The following is a 21,864-nucleotide window of genomic DNA, read 5'->3' as shown; positions in this document are numbered from 1 at the left end:
GTGCTTTTTCTATGGACAATGCGTCCATGCTCGGAACCTGTACACACAATCCTCTGTTATAACCAAAACATAATTAAGATTTCAAAGCATCACTAATATATTTATTATTACATTTATTGTCAAATAAAGTACAATCATTAATAACTAAATTTGGTAAAGTTGGTAAGGGTATTGTCCTTGCATATAACAATGTGTTTTGAATTAACTGTAATAATGGTACAGGTATTGCTTTACAGATCTTGTTGTATTCTCTATATGTACAGTTTAAATTATATTTGTCTAAAAAAGCTTTATATTCCAATATATATATATATATATATATTTCTGCAAGCGAGACGCTCTTGTTCCTCCCCCGTCTTCCCCAGTGCCTGCTGATTTTCGTATCGGTTCTGGACTGTTCAGGGGTGTCTCCACGGCAACGTGCTGTGTTATCGCTATGACATTCTGGGACTGAGACACTAGTGGGCTGCCGGGCTGTGCGTTTCTCAGCAGGCCAACCCCTCCCCCACGCCCTATACCCCCAGTCCCACGCCTTCACCGCGAAATGTGCAACTGTACATTTATGTTATGTTGTATTGTGTTATGTTATGTTATGTTATGTGCAGCAGTGCAAATGTACTGTTGTGTGCTTATGTGCTGAGATGTTTTTTCCTGTTCCCACACTGTCCTTATCTTTATGAGGATAGTCTGAGAGCCGCTTTTTTGTTTCCCTCTCCTCTCCCAATGTCATGCTGTATCTGTTGCGAGAGTTAGGAGAGAGTTGAGATGGCGCCACATATGGCGACTCGGTGTTTGTGTATGTTGCTTTAATGCTTTAATGTGACTTGCACCTACGATACCACGACACATCCCTTGTGTGTGTAAACATACTTGGCAATAAAGCTTTTCTGATTCTGATTCTGAAAATGTTACCATTATCATCTATAATATCATTCACAAAAATAATGCCCTTTTGATAACAATCATACCTGAACAATGATTTCCTATTGATTATAATGACCCTATTGTTCCATAAGGTGGATCCATGTGGAGAAAAGTTGTGGGTAAATATCATTTTCCAATATTGGAGAACTTGTTTGTGGAAGTTTGACAACTTAGCAGGAATTTTGGTCACCTCAAAATCACATTGCAGAAGAAAATCAAGTTTAGTGGAAGTTTCCTTTGGAGCAGGGGGGGAAATTTCAGAGTTTAGTAAATTGAAACAAATAAGACAGACTGAGACTAAAGCCAAGTTGGGTTTTTGTATTTTATTGAAAAAGATATATTTGCAAATATAGGAGCAACATGATTTCACAAAAGGCCGCAGCCCAGTGTGGAGTCAGTTTCTCAAATAAGTGAACAAGAACACCAGGCTTATATACATCTTCAGAGTGACAACACACACACACACACACACACACACACACACACACACACTTAGATTATTATGACGCTGCAGTTCTTACAGGCAATCTGATACACATGAAGACAATCAGAAAAAACACAAGAGACATCTCGGAGCCATCTCACCTCCTCCTCCCTGTAAGAGAGTTTTAGGGTGACCTTGTAGCCCCCTATCTGTTCAGACAAACAGTGCTCACATTATGTTCCAGACTGGACGTCTCAGCAGTTAGAATCAAAATCTGCATGTGGGAAATGAGATCAACTCTTTCAGCATTTGTGAGAGAAGTAAAGTACGAATTAAACATAAAAATATAAGGAATTAGGCTTAAATGTAATTTTCCCATTACACAAGCACTCCTACTTTCTTAAATAGATGTATAGGTATGTGGAACCACATAGAATCTGGTTGTGATAGATATGTTTTCAACCAGTTAATCTTAAAGGCCCCAAACATTGATTCAAAGTCCAATGCTTTAATACCACCCATATCATACACTTTAACCAGCTGTGATTTCTTAATATAATGGGTTTTGTTTTTCCACAGGAATTGGAAAACAATTGAATTGGCTTTCTTAACATTACGAGAAGAAACATACAGGGAGTGACATGGATAAATTACTTTGGAAATACCTTCTGATTTAGACAGAGTGACTCTACCAAAGATAGGGAGATCTCTGGTAAGCCAGCCACTCAAAGATTTCTTCAAATCTATTAAACGGTTAGAAAAATTAACATCTTCCCTTCTAATAGCATTTTTAGATAAAACTATTCCTAGATATTTCACTTCAGCTTTAACCTCGATTGAAGAGATGATGGAATCTGCTGATCAGTGAATGAGAAGTACAGTATCTCACAAAAGTGAGTACACCCCTCAAATTTTAGTAAATATTTCATTATATCTTTTAATGGGACAACACTTAAGAAATTACACCTTGCTATAATGTAAAGTATTAACTGTACAGCTTGTATAACAGTGTAAATGTGCTGTCCCTCAAAATAACTCAACATACAGCCATTAATGTCTAAAGCAACAAAAGTCAGTCCACCCCTGTGTTAAATTCCCATAGAGGCAGGCAGACTTTTATTTTTAAAGGCCAGTTATTTCATGGATCCAGGATACTATGCATCCTGATAAAGTTCCCTTGGCCTTTGGAATTAAAATAGCGCCCCCACATCATCACATACCCTTCACCATACCCCCACATCATCACATACCCTTCACCATACCCCCACATCATCACATACCCTTCACCATACCCCCACATCAACACATTTTATGTCGGTTAGCCTAATAGCTGATTTGCACTTAGAGATGATTTTATGGAAAGTACCCCATGCCAATCTCTAGGTATGGTGAAGGGCATGTGATGATGTGGGGCTATTTTAATTTTATTTTAAAACCTTGTTCCCAGATCTCAGATATTAACTTGGAGAGAACAAAGTTATTAAAACTGACAGACATGATGGGCAAAAACTATTTAAGAAAAGACTAAGTGGAATAAATAAAAAAAATCTTTTTTACAAGAGCTACAAAGTTTAAATTTCATTGAATTACATGTATACAAAACAAAGAAAGTGTTTCCTAAGCAACACAGTTACCAAAACAGTGGCAAATATTATAGAAGTACAGCCTTGAACTGCAGTTATTGTGGTGAAAACATTTGCTTAACTTTACAACTGTTTGTTATAGTGCATTTAACAGAAATTGAACAGATTACTTGAGCAGTTGTTACAATATTTTTTCTAGTAAATATAGATTAAACAGAGAAACGAAACTGAAATCTTTGCTGAAATGAGTGAACGTGCCAGATTCTCCTTCCCTGGAGGTGCACATAGAAGCAGAATCACTCCGAAATATCAAAGAGATGAGATCAGTTGTGGGCCATGTTGAAGAAGAAACAAAGATGAACACACTTAACCACACTTCTCTTTCAGTGGCAAAAAAACACAGCGTTTACAGTAAAGCAAAAACAAAAGAAATTGGCTCAACAAGCATCTCTAGAGTTTGATTTATCTCTGCTGCTCTCGCCAACAAATCAAATGTTTTGCACGCTACATGTAAACGGGAATATTAGTGGAATATTCACTTTCATTAGCCCCGTAAACAGCTTAGTTGGAATATTGTCTTTTTTGGAATTAGGGCAAAAACCGGAATATTAAGTGCATGTAAATATTCTGATTGACATTATGGGACACTGGGTTCAGCGTTCTCAACCTGGCAGCCCTGTAAACTTTGAGTCTGGGAAGGAGGGGCCAGCTCTCTCCAGTATTCTGAATTTGGACTGCAGTAACCATTTTAAATGCTGGCTGTCAGTATTACATATTGCACCTTTAACAAATAATTATTTCTCTCCCGTGTGGATGGCCAAGTGTTGTTTCAGATTTCCCTTTTGTGCAAATCTTTTACTACAAACTGAACAACTAAATAGTTTCTCCCCTGTGTGGACAATCAAATGTCTTTTCAGATGTTGCTTCAGATTGCTAGGGTCTGTAAATCGTTTACTACAAACTGAACAACTAAATGGTTTTTCCCCTGTGTGGATTCTCATGTGTCTAACCAAATTGCTAGGCGTACTGAAACTTGCTTTACAAACTGAACAGGTGAGACATTTTTCTTCTGAATGAAGTCTCATGTGAGTCGTTAAGGTTTTTTTACGAAGGTATCTTTTACCACAAACTGAGCAACAAAATGATTTCCCTCCTGTTTGGACTCCAGAGTGGTTCTGCAGAGGTTTCTTGTGGCCAAAGCTTCCAGCACATTCAGAGGAGCTAACTGATGTGTTTCCAGTGTTACATTCCAGATCACTTACAGCTACTTCATTGTTTTGCAGAGGGTTTAAACCTGACTGAGGTTCCCTAGTCTCCTCCCAGTCTGCACTGTCATCAGTCTCACATTCAGAGGAGTCTGAAGTCTTGTCATGAGTAGCTGGTTGTAAAGGACTATCTGGATCTGAGTTCCTGGCTGGTTCTGGTCCTCCCCAGTCCTCTCCATCAGCTTCTGCTCTCTCTGCCTCTCTGTTCTCCTCAGTTTGGCTTTCATGAAGCTGTGAGGACTGAGCTTTCTCTTCATCATCTTCGTCACTCTTCACAGGGACAGAAGTGAACAGGAACTTGATATCAGCCTCCTCCAGCCCTTGAAGCTGCTCTCCCTCCTGACTGGTCCAGAGTTCCTCCTGTTCCTCTTTAATGTGTGGGGGCTCTGGGTCCTCCTGGTCCAGACTGGAGCGCCACTCCTGCTGCTCAGGGGGAACCTCTGCTTTCACCACCGACAGCTGCTGGACATCTGAGGAGAAGAATCAAATACATGTACACAGAGAAAACTGTAATTTAACATTGACAAGATCTTCTTACATAATCTGTAGTATGTTTTATATATTATGTTTTATGTTAATTTCTGGGTTATGCATTTACAGAAAATAAAGTTTAACTTTAAAGGTGCTGTAGGTAGGATTGGGAAGATCCAGGACTTAGCCAAATAATTTGAACATCAACAACTTCTCGGTCCCCCCCCCCTCCTTTCTGCTTAAGCCCTCTGCTTTCACCACCGACAGCTGCTGGACGTCTGAGGAGAAGAATTAAATACATGTACAAGTATTAAAAAAACTAATTTACCGCCCGGCTTGTTTTCTCACTAAGGCTACGTTCAGACTGCGGGCTTTAATGCTCAATTTCGCAAATGAGTAATACAACATCACGCGTCACACGCAGCACACTGTTTAAATGCTTAGCAAAGTAACCGCTTAAATAACTTAAATAATAACCACTAGCTATTATCTGTTAGCCAGCAGGTTGGGAACAGAAACGTTTATAATGTTGCATCCACGTTACAGGCTTTACAGCATACAGCCCTGGGATGTATTATAAGAGAATACAAATGATCAATTACAGCCATTATATCCATTACTACAGCTACAGGAACTCGGGAGAACCATCATATGAGCCTGCAGTGCAGACTGGTAAGTTGATGTTCCTCAAAAACATGTATTCGCTGATATATAGACTTGTCTTTCGCAATGTAAAGTCTATGGGAAAAACGTTGCAATTCCACCGTTACGCCCATGTTTGCGTTAAAGCATGGCGCAGTTCCTGGGGGCTTGCTGTTCTCGGCGCAGAATTGTGACGATGGTCTGTAGAGTGACGTCAGGGTCGAATGAATTTCGATCTGACCATCTAGACTGAGATTGCATTTTTTAAATATACGACCTGTAAAGGACTTGGACCACACATGAAAGTGGCTTAAATCCGAACTGGAAAAGATGCATTTGCCATATGACTTTTGGCTTTTTACACAGTCATGAAAAAATTTGATATGAGCAAAAAAATTGGGTTGTGGTCACTTTTGCGTGCAGTCTAAACGTAGCCTAACTGATGGTACTTATTGAAGAAAAAACAAGTATTACATTTGTATAGTTTGTGTTTCGACGTTTCAATAATAACTAGTCGTGCAACGGATCGTCATTGATCATGGCGAGCGGAGGAACGGAGGAGCTTGAACGCCCCGCGTCATTTAAATCCCCTGTATGGGAGCATTTTGGCTTCCCTGTCAAATATAATGATGAAGGAAAGAGGTTAGTGGATAAAACCGTGACGGTGTGTAGGCCACGCATTTGAAGTGACATCACCCCGGTGTTTCACTGACAGGAGATTGTTGCACAATCAGACCGGGTTAAAGCCATCACAAACGCTATCGGTGTGTTTATAGGTGCAGACATGAGGCCATATTCGGTTGTGCAAAACGAGGGCTTTAAACACCTGCTCAAAGTGCTTGAGCCACGTTACGACATCCCGTCGCGCACCCACTTCAGCGAAAAGATTGTGCCAGATCTTTATGAGCAGGAGAAGAAAAAAAGTTGTGGATGAACTATCCCGAACATCCTCTGTTGCGCTCATGACAGACGGGTGGACGCCCAGGGGAACGGAGTAGTGATGGGTCGTTCGCTTGTAGGTGAACGACGGGAGCTGGCTCGCTAGCCGAAGAGCCGACTCTATTTTTAAAAATATAGCCTATAGAAATTAAATCATTATGTAATAATGAAATAATGAGTGAATTTTATTTTATTTAAAATAATTGACTAATTCAAAGAACAAAAAAATAATTATATAGGCACACTTGTTTTGAATGTTGTTTCTATACATTAAAAAGTTGTAATTTAAATGCAAATGTTTAATAGCATTCTTTTTTCATAACAAATCAATGCATTTTTAAAGAAATTGTGAGACACTGTGAGTATGATTTCATTTAATAATTTAATTAGAATTGTTTTTCACACCTATCATAGTCAAAACATAAATTTTTTCAAAGAGCCGTTTGTGACCCAAAAGAGCCGGCTCTTTTCAGTGAGCCGAGTCAAACGAGCCGGCTCACGAAAAAGAGCCGGAATGCCCATCACTAGAACGGAGAGCTACGTGACGGTAACCGCTCACTTCATCACAGCAGACTGGGAGACGAGAAGTCCGGTGCTGCAGACACGCCCCCTCTACGAGAGTCACACAAGCGCTCATCTTGCGCAGGTACTGACACAAGCAGTGGAGGAATGGCAGATAAAGACGCCCAATACTAGTAATATCCCAGTCACAACTGATAATGCCAAAAATCTAATAAATGCAGTGAATGAGGCAGGACTGGGCCCACAGATAGGGTGCTTTGCACATGTAGTTGGCATCACAGAAGGGAATCTCAGTCAATAGGATGGACCACCTCCTTGGGAGGATCAGGAAGGTGGTTTCCTACTTCCACCGAAGCACAACAGCTGCTCATGTGCTTAAGACAAAGCAAGAAATGCTTAAGCTGCCTACTCATAAGCTCATACATGATGTCCCAACAGGGTGGAACTCCACTTATGATATGCTGGAGCGTTATCTGGAGCAGCAGGCAGCTATATACTCTGCATTGACCTACAAGACCCTGAAGAAAAATGTCAAAGACCTCATCACCCTGTCTAATGATGATGTGAGGGTGGCAGAGGAGGTCCTCCAGGTGCTTAAACCCCTCAAAACTGTTTAGGCCTGTCACAATAACAAATTTTGCTGGACAATAAATTGTCCCAGAAATGATTGCGATAAACGATAATATTGTCGTTGAGAGACCATTTTCATCTAATATAATGATAATGGCATAATAATGCAGGTACACCTTTTTAAAGATCAATAAACGTTTATTTCTAAAGAATATTTAACACTGGAACTGGAAGAGATTTTAAATATCCACAATATGTCTTTGATCTCTTTAGTCTGTCGTCTTTCACGCTGTTGTTTGCCGTTTGTGACACGCATGTTCTCCGAGGTAATTCATAGCCTGCTGGCTGTCAAACGCTTGCAGCATTCCTCCAGTGTTTGTGCGATAGACTACAGACTCTGTACTATATTTATCTAGTACCTTATATTTATCTAGTACCCTATATTTATCTAGTACCCTATATTTATCTAGTACCCTATATTTATCTAGTATCTTATATTTATCTAGTACCTTATATTTATCTAGTACCCTATATTTATCTAGTACCCTATATTTATCTAGTACCCTATATTTATCTAGTACCTTATATTTATCTAGTACCTTATATTTATCTAGTACCCTATATTTATCTAGTACCCTATATTTATCTAGTACCCTATATTTATCTAGTACCTTATATTTATCCCTATATTTATCTAGTACCTTATATTTATCTAGTACCCTATATTTATCTAGTACCTTATATTTATCTAGTACCTTATATTTATCTAGTACCTTATATTTATCTAGTACCCTATATTTATCTAGTACCCTATATTTATCTAGTACCTTATATTTATCTAGTACCTTATATTTATCTAGTACCTTATATTTATCTAGTACCTTATATTTATCTAGTACCTTATATTTATCTAGTACCCTATATTTATCTAGTACCTTATATTTATCTAGTACCTTATATTTATCTAGTACCCTATATTTATCTAGTACCTTATATTTATCTAGTACCCTATATTTATCTAGTACCTTATATTTATCTAGTACACTCAAAAAATTGAATCAAGGGGGTTGTGCACTTTAAATAGTTGTTTAATGTTCAGTTTACTTAAAATAAATGTATTTACTAGGTTAAAATGTTAATTTCAAATAAAGTCAATGTAATTGTGTCTATTGTTACCTGTAAAAAATATGAATGTGTTGATAAATCCCAAAACATTTAATTTAAGTGAATTAGGATTGCAATACTTGTTACATCCTGAAGACGGCAGTATAAAACACCAGCTACCATTTAAACCAAAACAGGAGAAGAAGACTGAGATGTTTGCATCAGACTGCGGCTAGTTTTTTGAATTCCTGACGGACCCGGACCGACCACCCTGACCCTCGCCTCTTTCGGTTAATTTCGGTAACTTTGTCGGAAAAAAGTTGCAGTTGGTGTTTGGTATCTAATATAGGGAAAAGGTAGGAGGACATTTTCTTTCACTCAAACCTGTTTTGTAATATTTTCATGTTGAGCATGATTGTACTTTGTGTTTGTGATGCAAACTGCTGTAAAAGCAGGTGGGGCCGGACATGTTTGCTATAAAACTTAGCTAGCTAACGTTAGCTGTATGACCATAAACTATATATGTATGACCCATGTCGGTTGGCTGTTTATCCAGCAGCTCACTGCTTAGCTATAGCTAACGTGTGTAGTGTTTCTAAACTTGAAATTAGTGCTGGTGGCCCAATGTAATTAGCTCAGGTTAGCGGTTAGCTCCGGTCAGCTCCAGTGAGGGGAGAGGGGTGAACAACCAGACAAATGACGTTCGGGTTGCATCCACAGTGGTGTGGCCACCCGCAGCGGCTTGTGGTTTATTAGAACAGATATTCCTGCAGGCCACAACACCACAAGCAGCATGCTGCTACCAACGTTAGCCTTTGAGCCTGAAGTGAATGTTGTGGCTGTGTCATGCTCACTGCGCCACTAAACTTTCTGCATTTAGCTAATACAGATAAACAATAGAAAAGGTGTCCATTTGTGGACCTGAGGTATGGTTATCTTTAACACTGCATGTTACTCATGTTTAATTTCAGAGCAGTTGGGCAGGACTCATCCACTTATTCGGTGTGAATTTGAAAGTTTACTTTGCACATGTATTTTAGAATATATAAACTATACCAGCCAAATCATTACTTATTTTTTCATTGTGTTTTAATCAGGTGAGTGTGTGTGAAAGTCATGCTAAGGAAATATAAAAGCAACTGGCATCTGTGCGTCCCACTATAACTACAGCCGCTACCCTCCACTCCCTACTGGTTGTCTCATTATAACTACAGCTCGCCACCTCCACTCCTACTGGTGTCTCATTATAACTAAGCTCACGCTTCGCACTCCACTCTACTGGTTGTCTCATTATAACTAAACGCTACCCTCCACTCCTACTGGTCATCCATAACTACAGTCACGCTACCTCCACTCCCCTACTGGTTGTCTCCATTATAACTACAGCTCGCTACCTCCACTCCCCTACTGGTTGTCTCATTATAACTACAGCTCACTTCCACCCCCTACTGGTTGTCTCATTATAACTACAGCTCGCTTACCCTCCCACCCTACTGGTTGCACTACAAACCACCGCACCCTCCACCCCCTACTGGCTGTCTCATTATAACTACAGCTCAGCTTACCCTCCACTCCCTACTGGTGCCAAAACTACAGTCACAATACTTCCACTCCCCTGCTGGTTGTCTCATTATAACTACAGCTCACAACTTCCACTCCCCCTGCTGGTTGTCTCATTATAACTACAGCTCACAACACCTCCACCCCTGCTTGTCTCATTAGAACTACAGCTCACGCTACCTCCACCCCCTGCTGGTTGTCTCATTATAACTACAGCTCACGCTACCTCACCCCCTACTGGTTGTCTCATTAGAACTACAGCTCACGCCACTCCACCCCCTGCTGGCTGTCCTCATTAAACTACAGCTCACGCTACTCTCCACTCCCCTGCTGGTTGTCTCATTAGAACTACAGCTCCGCCACCCTCCACCCCTGCGGTTGTCTCTATTAGAACTACAGCTCACACTTCACTGATGCATGAACTACAGCTCACGCTTACCTCCACCCCCTGCTGGTTGTCTCATTAGAACTACAGCTGCGCCACTTCCACTCCCCTGCTGGTTGTCTCATTAGAACTACAGCTCGCTTACTCTCCACTCCCCCTGCTGGTTGTCTCATTAGAACTAAGCTCAGCTTACCCTCACTCTACTGGTTGTCTCATTAACTCAGGTACTCCCTGGAACACAGCTGCTACTTCACCTGACAAGCTCACCCCTCCACTCCCCTACTGGTTGTCTCATTAGGAACTAAGCTCTCGCTTACTCTCCACTCCCCCTGCTGGTTGTCTCATTGGAACTACAGCTCAGGCTTACTCTCCACCCCTGCGGTGTCTCAAGAACTACACCAGCTCACTTCTCCACTCCCCTGCTGGTTGTCTCATTAGAACTACAGCTCGCTACCTCCACTCCCCTGCTGGTTGTCTCATTAGAACTACAGCTCTACCTACCACTCCCCCTGCTGGTTGTCTCATTAGAACCACAGCTCACACTCACACTCCCCCTGCTGGTGTCTCATTAGACTAAGTCTCTCCACCCCCCTGCGGTGTCCCATTAGATAACCACTCTCCACTCCCCCTGCTGGTTGTCTCATAGAACTACAGCTCGCTACTTCCACTCCCCCGGTGCTCAGGAACTAAGTCGCTACCCTCTCACTCTGGGTCATGACTACCACCCTCCACCCTCGTCCATACACGCCTCCACCCCCCCTGCTGGTTGTCTCATTGGAACTAAGCTCACACTCTCCACTCCCCCCTGCTGGTTGTCTCATTAGAACTACAGCCTCAGCGCTTACCTCCACTCCCCTGCTGGTTGTCTCATTAGAACTACAGCTCAAGCTTACTCTCCACTCCTGCTGGTTGTCTCATTAGAACTACAGCTCCGCTTACCCTCCACTCCCCTGCTGGTGTCTCATTAACTAGCTCAGCTACCCTCACTCCTACGGTTGTCTCATTAGAACTACAGCTCACCGCCTCTCCACCCCCCTGCTGGTTGTCTCATTATAACTACAGCTCAGGCTACCCTCCACCTGCGGTGCCATTAGAACACAGTCGCTACTCTCCACTCCCCTGCTGGTTGTCTCATTATAACTACAGCTCGCACTACCCTCCACTCCCCCTGCTGGTTGTCTCATTAGAACTACAGCTCTCCGCCACCCTCCACTCCCCCTGCGGTTGTCTCATAGAACTACAGCTCACGCTTACTTCCACTCCCCCTGCTGGTTGTCTCATTAGAACTACAGCTCGCGCTACTCTCCACCCCCTACTGGTTGTCTCATTAGGAACTACAGCTCAAGTGCCACCCTCCACCCCCCTGCTGGTTGTCTCATTAGAACTACAGCTCGCGCTACTCTCCACTCCCCTGCTGGTTGTCTCATTAGAACTAAGTCAGCTCTACTTCCACCACTCTCGCTGGTTGTCTCAGTGGAACTAAGCTCCGCTACCTCCACTCCCCCTGCTGGTTGCTCTCAGTGGAACTACAGCTCGCGCTACCCTCCACTCCCCCTGCTGGTTGTCTCATTAGAACTACAGCTCGCATACTCTCCACTCCCCCTGCTGGTTGTCTCATTAGAACTACAGCTCGCTACCTCCACTCCCCCTGCTGGTTGTCTCAGTAGAACTACAGCCACGCTACCCTCCACTCCCCTGCTGGTTGTCTCAGTGGAACTACAGCTCGCCGCTACTCTCCACTCCCCCCTGCTGGTTGTCTCATTAGAACTACAGCTCACGCTACTCTCCACTCCCCCTGCTGGTTGTCTCATTAGAACTACAGCTCGCTACCCTCCACTCCCCCTGCTGGTTGTCTCATTAGAAACGTACAGCTCGCTGCTACCCTCCACTCCCTACTGGTTGTCTCATTAGAACTACAGCTCAGCTACTCTCCACTCCCCCTGCTGGTTGTCTCAGTGGAACTACAGCTCCCGCCACCCTCCACTCCCCCTACTGGTTGTCTCATTAGAACTACAGCTCTCAGCTTACTCTCCACTCCCCCTGCTGGTTGTCTCAGTGGAACTACAGCTCAAGCGCACCTCCACCTCCCCCCTGGCTGTCTCAGTGGAACTAAGTCACGCACCCTCCACTCCCCCTGCTGGTTGTCTCAGTGGAACTACAGCTCGCCGCTTACTCCACTCCCCCTGCTGGTTGTCTCATTAGAACTACAGCTCTACCCTCCTACTCCCCCTGCTGGTTGTCTCAGTGGAACTACAGCTCACCACCCTCCACTCCCCTGCTGGTTGTCTCATTAGAACTACAGCTCGCTTACTTCCACCCCCTGCTGGTTGTCCATTAGAACTACAGCTCAGCCTACTTCCACCCCCCCTGGTTGTCTCTGGAACTACAGCTCCGCTACTCTCCACTCCCCTGCTGGTTGTCTCAGTGGAACTACAGCTCGCCTACTTCCACTCCCCTCTGGTCTGTCTCATTAGAACCACAGCTGCACCCTCCACTCCCCCTGCTGGTTGTCTCATGAATAAGCTCAGCTTACTTCCACCTCTGGTTGTCTCATGAACTACAGCGCTACTCACCCCCTGTTGTCCATTAGGAACTACAGCTCAAGCACCTCCACTCCCCTGCTGGTTGTCTCATTAGAACTACAGCTCAGCTACTTCCACTCCCCTGCTGGTTGTCTCATTAGAACTACAGCTCACCACCCTCCACTTCCCTGCTGGTGTCTCATTAGACTAAGCTCCCTTCCACCCCCTACTGGTGTCTCATACACACTCCCGGTCTCGCACACACTACTCTCCCTCTGGTGTTTTCACCACTCACTCCCCTCTGGTTGTCTCATTAGAACTACAGCTCAGCACCCTCCACCCCCCTGCTGGTTGTCTCAGTGGAACTACAGCTCGCGCTACTCTCCACTCCCCTGCTGGTTGTCTCATTAGAACTACAGCTCGTAGGCCCCTCCCACTCCCCCTGCTGGTTGTCTCAGTGGAACTACAGCTCGCGCTACTCTCCACTCCCTACTGGTTGTCTCATTAGAACTACAGCTCGCGCTACTCTCCACTCCCCCTGCTGGTTGTCTCATTAGAACTACAGCTCGCGCTACTCTCCACTCCCCCTGCTGGTTGTCTCAGTGGAACTACAGCTCGCGCTACCCTCCACTCCCCCTGCTGGTTGTCTCATTAGAACTACAGCTCGCGCTACTCTCCACTCCCCCTGCTGGTTGTCTCAGTGGAACTACAGCTCGCGCTACCCTCCACTCCCCCTGCTGGTTGTCTCAGTGGAACTACAGCTCGCGCTACCCTCCACTCCCCCTGCTGGTTGTCTCAGTGGAACTACAGCTCGCGCTACTCTCCACTCCCCCTGCTGGTTGTCTCATTAGAACTACAGCTCGCGCTACTCTCCACTCCCCCTGCTGGTTGTCTCAGTGGAACTACAGCTCGCGCTACTCTCCACTCCCCCTGCTGGTTGTCTCAGTGGAACTACAGCTCGCGCTACCCTCCACTTCCCCTGCTGGTTGTCTCATTAGAACTACAGCTCGCGCTACCCTCCACTTCCCCTGCTGGTTGTCTCATTAGAACTACAGCTCGCGCTACTCTCCACTCCCCCTGCTGGTTGTCTCAGTGGAACTACAGCTGCAGCTAAAAGTTGCATAGTGCTGCTTTAAGAACCATGTAAAATGTGCCTCAATAATTGATCTGTTAACATCTAGGTTTATTTGTCTCTTTTAGTAATCATTATGTTGCAAAATTTCAGATCCTGAAAAATTGCTTCGTTGATGAGTTGTGCTCCTGTCTGGATAAGACCTACTCAAAAAAAGGTAAGATCGTAACTAGCTACCTAGTTACTGCAAATCGGCTTTTGCATATTTTTTAGGAACATTTATTAGATGACAGCTTCATTATCTTGTTCTGAATAGATTTTTATTTTTTATTTTAAGGTATAGAGCTCTCTTAAATGCAAGTAATGCATTTCAGTAGTTGATGGCTTCTGTTAATCTGTTGAATTTCAGGTCCTGGCTGGGATAGCCTTTGTCAACTCCCTACGTATTGAAGTGTTATAGCTGGACTGCGGAGCTTTCATGCGGTACGTTAAGGCAGAAAATAGAAAAACCCTTTTTATAAGGTATTACTAAAATAATGAATGTTGACTGTTTTAGTAGGTACCATTAATATAATTTGTGTTTGTGGACATGTTTTCAGATGGAGGCAGAATTTCTTACTACTACTACTCCCCTTCTCTAAAAGTTCCTTACACAACTTGACCAACGCACTGAGCAGCTCATGAAAGTGTTGAACAAAGGAGGCTCTGCAGGGAGGAAAATCAGGATCATTATGGCCCCAATTACACGGGTATGTTTTGCTGTTGGTAGAAATTATTATGGAATTGTAAGTTGATGTTGACTAGTGAATCTGACTGACTAGATAGTATCTGTGAATGCACCCTTAAGAGTAGGCTATGAAGTTGGGTTTTGATAGTTGCCTCTTGTGCTTCTTTCAAATTATTTATTTGCAGCCACCTCTGAATATAAACACAGATCAATCAATGTAGCTGTGTTTAGGGATCAAATGTATTGATATTTGGAATGAGAAACAGAAGTTTGCTTCTCAACATACAGCACTGATCACTCAAACAATTGAGGCCGGTTTATCTATTAGTGAGTGTTATGAAAATTGCGTAGGTAAAACATTTTCTAATATAATTGTTTTTCTCCTTGCTGTTTCTTCTGTGTAAAGGAAGCCGAGGGAGCTTGAGAAGTCACCTTTGGTATCTACAGCATCGATGTTAAGGGAGGTGATACCGCCACTCCTCCAGCCGATGTTGGAATTGTGATTCAGGGTGTTGAAGTTCTGCACGACTTGAGAGACTTTGCCTCTGCATGTGCCCTCAGTTATCCTAACAGACTGAAAGCCTCAAAAGTTCTTCCTTCAAATGGATGCTTGCAGACTCTCAACCAAGGTACAGCTGCTCATTAACTAACTGTACAAATGAGACAATCACTGATTTGGATGCTGAATGTTTCATCGAACAGGAGAAATATTTTGGGCCGAAACTGAAAAAAATTATCTGTTTGGAAATAGAGTAGAGAAACTACACTTGAGGAAAACAACCAATTTCTTTGCAAACTTTTGAAAAACTTATCATACATGAAAAGTGGTAGTTGAGTGGCTCTACTAGAGAAGTGATGTAGAATTGAGAGACCATGCTGCGCAAAAACGGTTGATATATAACTATGGCTATTTTGTGGATGTTTTAACACTAAGCTGCATCAAAAACAACTGCAAGGAAGTTCAATCATCAGACCATCTTAACCATTGTTAAAGAAATCCTACTTTAGAGTAGATGTTTGTTAAAGTGTTGCCACTGAAAACTTTATTTTAGATGTTAAGGCTGTTAGATGGAGACTATTATTTTGTAAACAAATTTGAAAACTGTAAAAAGTATTATTTATTAAACCATAAAAAGTGAGTTATTTATTAAAGTGTGAATTATTTATATATTTGCTGTCAATCGATCGACTAATATTTGCAGCTGTAATTCCATGTGTTACAAATGTGTACATGCATTGAAATGTTAGTTTATAGAATGGCACCAAAATGTTACTGAATCACTGCTGTGTTGATGAATAAAGGAAATAAGAAAAGTATGTTGGGTGTACCAAATTCATTTGTGTGGAACCTGTTGACAAACTTTAATTATGTCAAAGTAAATAGTAAAACTTAAATTAGATGAAAACCTAAAGTTATCATTAACTGAACTTAAATTGATTATTTAATGACTACAAATGAGATATATGCTGAATTGACAAATGTAAAATATGTAGCCTGTACATATATTATTTAGGTTAATATAACATAATTGACTTAATTTGGTTAAGCTTAAATATGTCTTGTTGATCAGAAGTAAAACATTTTAATTAGCTGAATTTACAATCATTGTGTTACTGTAACATAAGTTAGTTGAATTAACTGACCTTAATATTTTTGCTTTTAACTAACCGAATAAAAATACGTGGAACCGGGTGCCTTAATAAATTTAATTAAAGTCAATGATTGAATTTTTTCAGTGTACCCTATATTTATCTAGTACCTTATATTTATCTAGTACCCTATATTTATCTAGTACCTTATATTTATCTAGTACCCTATATTTATCTAGTACCTTATATTTATCTAGTACCCTCTAGTCTCTATGGTAGAGAGAGAGAGAGAGAGAGAGAGAGAGAGAGAAGGAAAACAAACAAGCATGCAAATTATCGCGGCCAGAAAAATTATCGAGCTCATTTTTTTTATCGTGCGATTAATTGATTTATTGACTATCGTGACAGGCCTACTTGGCACAGCTACCAGAAGACTTACAACTTTCAGACAGGATGCTCCCGTCACATTTACTTTGTCTCTCTCAGTTGGAGGCGGCTCAGTAACGCTCAGCGCTCACCGGAAAAGTGCTTCTAATAGCAATAGGAGTTAGATTTTTAAGTGGCATGTGCCGACGGAAGTGGCATGTTTTTCACCGTAAGACGTAAAATATAACTTATAACGTTAAAATATAACTTAGTTCTTCACCATAACATCTAAAATATAACTTATAAAGTTAAAACATAACTTAGTTCTTCACCATAACATCTAAAATATAACTTATAACGTTAAAATATAACTTAGTTCTTCACCATAACATCTAAAATATAACTTATAAAGTTAAAACATAACTTACAACGTAACATTTCGTTAAAATATACGTGCCACTTATAAAGCCACGTGGCGTGTTATCGCAAGGCTATGTGTCACGCGGGTTGCGTTCAGGAAAACAGAATAACGGTGTTAGGGTTAGGAAAACAACAAACGTGAAAAATAAATATCAATCGCGGGACTCTATCCCGCTCTCCTGGTTGATAGTCCTGTGTTTTACCCATCCTCCACCCCAACCAATGTACCTAAACGGATTTTCGCCGTTTCATACTACTCGCTATGGCGTTAATTCATACGCAATTAGCCTTTCGCCAAGCCCCGCCCCCCTTAGTTACTGTTCCTACGTCCGACAAACAAATGGTCAAACACGACCAGCGCGACAGATTGCCATGACGGGAAGAGGTAGCGTTATACCCGTGCGTGTCAGTGACCTTTTTTGGAGCAATACCTCCGCGATATCCTCCAGATCGAGGCAAAAGGGGTTACAGTGCGCAGCGGAGGGATGTATTCAAATGTTCGACTTTGTTGTAAACTGACGAAAAATAAAGTTGGGGAGCTCAAAGACCCAACACAACAGCAGCTAATGTAGCTAGCATTAGCTAACATGTTAAAGTGCCCATATTATGAAAAAAATCACTTTTTCTGGTGATTTGGGGTGTTCTTTTGTGTCTCTGGTCACAGTCCGAAATGAGCTGGCTAACCACAACCGTTAGCTCGTTAGCATGCTAACGCTAATGCTAGCATGCTACGTCGTTCTCAATAGCAAAGCACTGCTACAACACACACAAGTTCACCATAATCTACAAAAGAACTACTTCCATGTGTGCCCTCATTTAGAAGAAGTCTCCCAGCTGATCCTGCCTTGTAACTGACCAAAGTTGGAGAAACAGGCTTTCTTTTACTGTCTCTAGAGTTAGCTAGCTGACATGATCTACATCTGAGCTACTGAGCATGTGCGAGTGCAATCAAAGATTGTACAGAAGAAGAAGATGAAAAGAGGTCTCACTCTGTAGCTAAAACAGAAACCAGGTGAAAAGAGGATCTGCAGCAGTGAGAGAGAGCTGTGCAGTACAACAAAAATATGGTGTTTTTTGAAAATTAAACCATGTAAACCTATTCTGGTACAATCTTAAAATACAGTTATGAACCTGAAAATGAGCATAATATGGGCGCTTTAACTAAAAAAAAAAAAAAGACACTGCATAAACTCAGCTACTGTGTGTTTATTTAAATATAATGTGAGGCGCTGCCGCTACAGGTGTGGTTACGCGCACGGTAGCCGGGCACGCTGCTGATGACGGCATAAGGGAGCGTCAAACTCAGCTGGAGGGTAATGTTTGTTGGACACTGATTACCTGGCAGCGTGGAGCAGTTTCTTCCTCTTGGGTACTCAGGTTTTATCAATGGTATGTGAAAATCCTGTTATGTGCATGATGTTATTTATATGCTATTTATACTGTGGTGCTATCTGAATTGTGAACGTTTGTTTGTATTGTATAGTGTGAAGGTGCGCGGATGTGGTGAGGCTCGTCTATCGTTTAGAGTGGCTGATTTTAGACAGGTACACATCTTTGTTTATGAAGGTTATGGGTGTGTTGTTGGCATTTGTTGTATTTCTAAATGTGTCATTGTTTTCTTGTGTTAAAGGGGCACAGTGTTAAGACTTATGCCACTGTTTTGAGGTGATTACAAGTTCTCACCTGTATCGCCAACTAGGACAACTTATTGTGAATTGAATAAAATCCTCGCTTACTGTTGAAACGGTTTGTGGGCATTTATCTTTATATAACCTGCACACGCATTACAATAAGTACACCTACATGTAGGCCTAAGAGATTGCAATATAAGCCTGTATATTACTATTAGGACTACAGAATACATGTGTCAAGGATGTAGGCTATAAACTTAAGCTGGAGTCCGATTTATTACGGCAACACTGTTGACCGCATGATCTTTTTTCATTCCGCATTCTTTCTACAGCCTTTAATACCAGTTTTCAGGCTGCCAAATAGTAAACACGTTAGTACAAATGAATCCTCCAGACAATCTCTCGGGGTATCTAGTGTCCGATTTACAAACGCCGTGGGCGCACCGCTTTACCATCTTGCTTGGAGTCACATAGTAACTGTTGCTATGATGTGTGATTGGACAATGGCCGTTTTGGGGGAGGGGCCGGCGAGAGGTAAATTACAAGTGGTATATGGAAGTACATGCCACTGGCACGTGCCACATGCCACTTAAAAATCTAACTCCCTCTCTCTATACTTCACTGGTTTTCGTGGAAAACAACGGCGTCACATTGTTTATTTATTTTACTGTCTATGGTCGTACTTTACTTCAATTATGGTTGTGAATACAAACAGTTTCGTTTGTACATTTACTTCAGTACCGGTTGTGAATACTTCCTCCTCCACTGGTTTCCCAGCAGATTAGATGTATAATAACAATAAAGCTGTACCAACCTGCTCTGTGTAACCGGACTTCAGGGTTTAAAACAGCGTCCAGTAGTTTCTGTTGTCGGTGATTCTCTTTTGAACTGAACTCAAGTTCCTCCTCGTACTCTGCTATCGTTCGTTCAAACAGCCCAAATATCTCTTCAGCAGCCGCAGTTAGTCGCTGCTCCACCAACGCTCTCAGCATTTGGACTTTAGTCATTTTCACACAATGACAGAAACGTTTCCTTCAGACACAATCCGTTAAAAAACAGTTTTCTCACTCTGAAGTGCGCTGGGTTGCGAAGTTACGTTCGTGTCTGTCTACTAGCTAACAAGCTTCGTCGGACACCAGAAGATAATTTAAATGTTTTTTTTTTTTTTAATAAAGGGAACAGCACAGAGTCCACTCAGACAGGTTTATCTGGACATTGTGGGTCCATGAAACATATAGTTTGGTCTCTATCCAATAGTCTCTCCTACTACCGCTGTGTGGCTGATCAGTCTACTTCCAGCTACCACGCTACGCTAACTGCTCAAGTTAGCCACGGTAAGTAAAAGTGCTTCCGGTACTGATTCTTCACAATAAAAGTTGCGAAGTTATGATGCTTCTGCAGCAGAATATCGCATTTGAATGTTATTTCATACGGTTTAGTATATTATTGTATTATTATTACTGATACCTTAACATGTAGGCAGTATTTTCATGTTAGTTTAATCCTTGAATCCTGTACATTCTGTTCTGCTACACAAATCTATATTTAAAAATAACTTTTATTTAACGTATAGGTTATTGTTTAGTCTGATTTTACCATAAATTATATTTTAACCGTTGCTAAATTTAGGTCACGTTGGTTGTAGGTCAAGCTTAAGACCTTTTAATTTGAAGGTTAACCACCAAGTTGCAGCAGAACCGGATGTTACTCTTTGAGCAATACGGTGTCTAACGTGAGTAGAAACAGCGGAGTCGGTTTGTTGTGCTGAGGAAGTGTGTGTGAGCTCCAACAGCACTGATCCATCAGAGCTGTTGTTCCGGATAAACCTGTCTGAATCTGAATGGACTTTGTGCTGCTCACCTTCTTCCTGAATGTTTTACCTCATCTCCCGGTAGCTAAAAAATTATCAACGCTAGCTTAGCATGCTAGCTGGTTAGCAACACAGTTTGAAGGAGAGCAAATTGTGTTTTTGACGGAGTTTGTTCGGAGGAAAAGTTTCTGTCGTGTGAAAATGACTAAAGTCCAAATGCTGAGAGCGTTGGTGGAGCAGCGACTAACTGCGGCTGCTGAAGAGATATTTGGGCTGTTTGAAAGAACGATAGCAGAGTACGAGGAGGAACTTTGTCGTTCAAAAGAGAAGAACGAGCGACAACAGAAACTACTGGACGCTGTTTTCAACCCTCAGCTTCGGTTACACAGAGCAGGTTTGTTACCTTTACTTCTTCTCTCTGTTCACACTCTGGTTAAACTGACATCAGACCCATATGGGTAAACTTTCAGGGCCCCTGTCATTCTGGTTAATCAAACCATGTTCTCAAATTACAAAGTAAGTAGCCTACGTAAAACTAAAGTGCAGACAGGTCAGCCAAAAGCCAGTTCAGGGCTCCAGACTAACTTTGTTTTACTAGGAGCACTACAGCCACTAACGTAACTTTTTTGGAAGGTAAAAATTGACACAAGCACTATTTGTTTTGATGATGTATATAGTTTTATATTTGATCAGCAACTGTGCCAACGTGCCATTTGCTTTCGGTGCAGCGGTGCTGTCACCTTGTGTTTGAAAGGTTGTTCTGTCTCACAATGAGCTGATTTAATGATGTTGAGAAACATGAAAATATAATGCCCTTCTGGCTACAAGCCTTTGTTGTCTAAAACACTGAATCCCAACAAAGGGTTAGTTAAGCTGTTGCAAGGGGTTTATGGAAAGATCATAGAGAAGGTTAACTAATTTTGATTTAAAAAATTCAAATTATGATTTGATAGAATATTACAGCAACGTTACAACGTGTAAACAATAGAGGTTGCAGTTATGTAGGAGTGAATGAAGACTAGAAAGCAAGCGAGCACAGAAGTTTAGCTAAAAGTAATGAATAAATAGTAGAAATAAATAGCTGGTAATAAGTAGTACCAAATAGTTCTAATGAGTAGCTAAAGGAAGTGGAGAAAGGGTTATAATAGTAACCTGAAAGTACTGCATAAGCAGCTTAAATGGTTAGCTGAAAGTAATGGATTAATGGTTAAAACATTCAGTCTCACTTTAGGTAGATATAGTGGTAGGATTACAAACCAAACCAACCTAAATATTTACAATTCAACAAGTATGAAAAAATAACAATATTCACTTTTATATAATGAATAATTACACAA

The 21,864-nt window shown here is 41.7% G+C and overlaps 1 protein-coding gene, 1 long non-coding RNA gene and 1 pseudogene across 2 annotated transcripts; 2 read left to right on the top strand and 1 right to left on the bottom strand.

The window, feature by feature from the left end:
- Nucleotides 1-2,726: 2,726 nt before the first annotated feature.
- Nucleotides 2,727-20,028, bottom strand: LOC120564252 (zinc finger and SCAN domain-containing protein 12-like). Its single transcript, XM_039809101.1, has 2 exons — nt 19,532-20,028; nt 2,727-4,666 (listed from the first exon to the last, which is right to left on the bottom strand). Exons 1-2 carry the CDS (start codon nt 19,722-19,724, stop codon nt 3,726-3,728), a joined length of 1,134 nt encoding a protein of 377 aa, XP_039665035.1. The 5' UTR covers nt 19,725-20,028; the 3' UTR covers nt 2,727-3,725.
- LOC120564271 lies at nt 14,135-15,261 on the top strand. The gene is made up of 4 exons (XR_005640083.1): nt 14,135-14,200; nt 14,393-14,466; nt 14,583-14,732; nt 15,117-15,261. It is a non-coding gene; the product is annotated as an uncharacterized LOC120564271 (long non-coding RNA).
- A 376-nt stretch (nt 20,029-20,404) lies between the features above and the next one.
- Nucleotides 20,405-21,864, top strand: part of LOC120564267 — a 31,217-nt pseudogene continuing 29,757 nt past the window's right edge.

This window comes from Perca fluviatilis, chromosome 8 (genome assembly GCF_010015445.1).
Source record: "Perca fluviatilis chromosome 8, GENO_Pfluv_1.0, whole genome shotgun sequence".
NCBI classification, from domain to species: domain Eukaryota; kingdom Metazoa; phylum Chordata; class Actinopteri; order Perciformes; family Percidae; genus Perca; species Perca fluviatilis.
This window is presented reverse-complemented; position numbering and strand designations above follow the sequence as displayed.

What these genes read in the sequence shown, in the direction of transcription:
- LOC120564252 (XM_039809101.1), bottom strand. Translation starts at nt 19,724, where the DNA reads ATGACTAAAGTCCAAATGCTGAGAGCGTTGGTGGAGCAGCGACTAACT. An exon ending in AGTCCGGTTACACAGAGCAG is followed by an intron (nt 4,667 to 19,531) that starts GTTGGTACAGCT and finishes TCTTCTCCTCAG; the next exon opens with ATGTCCAGCAGCTGTCGGTG.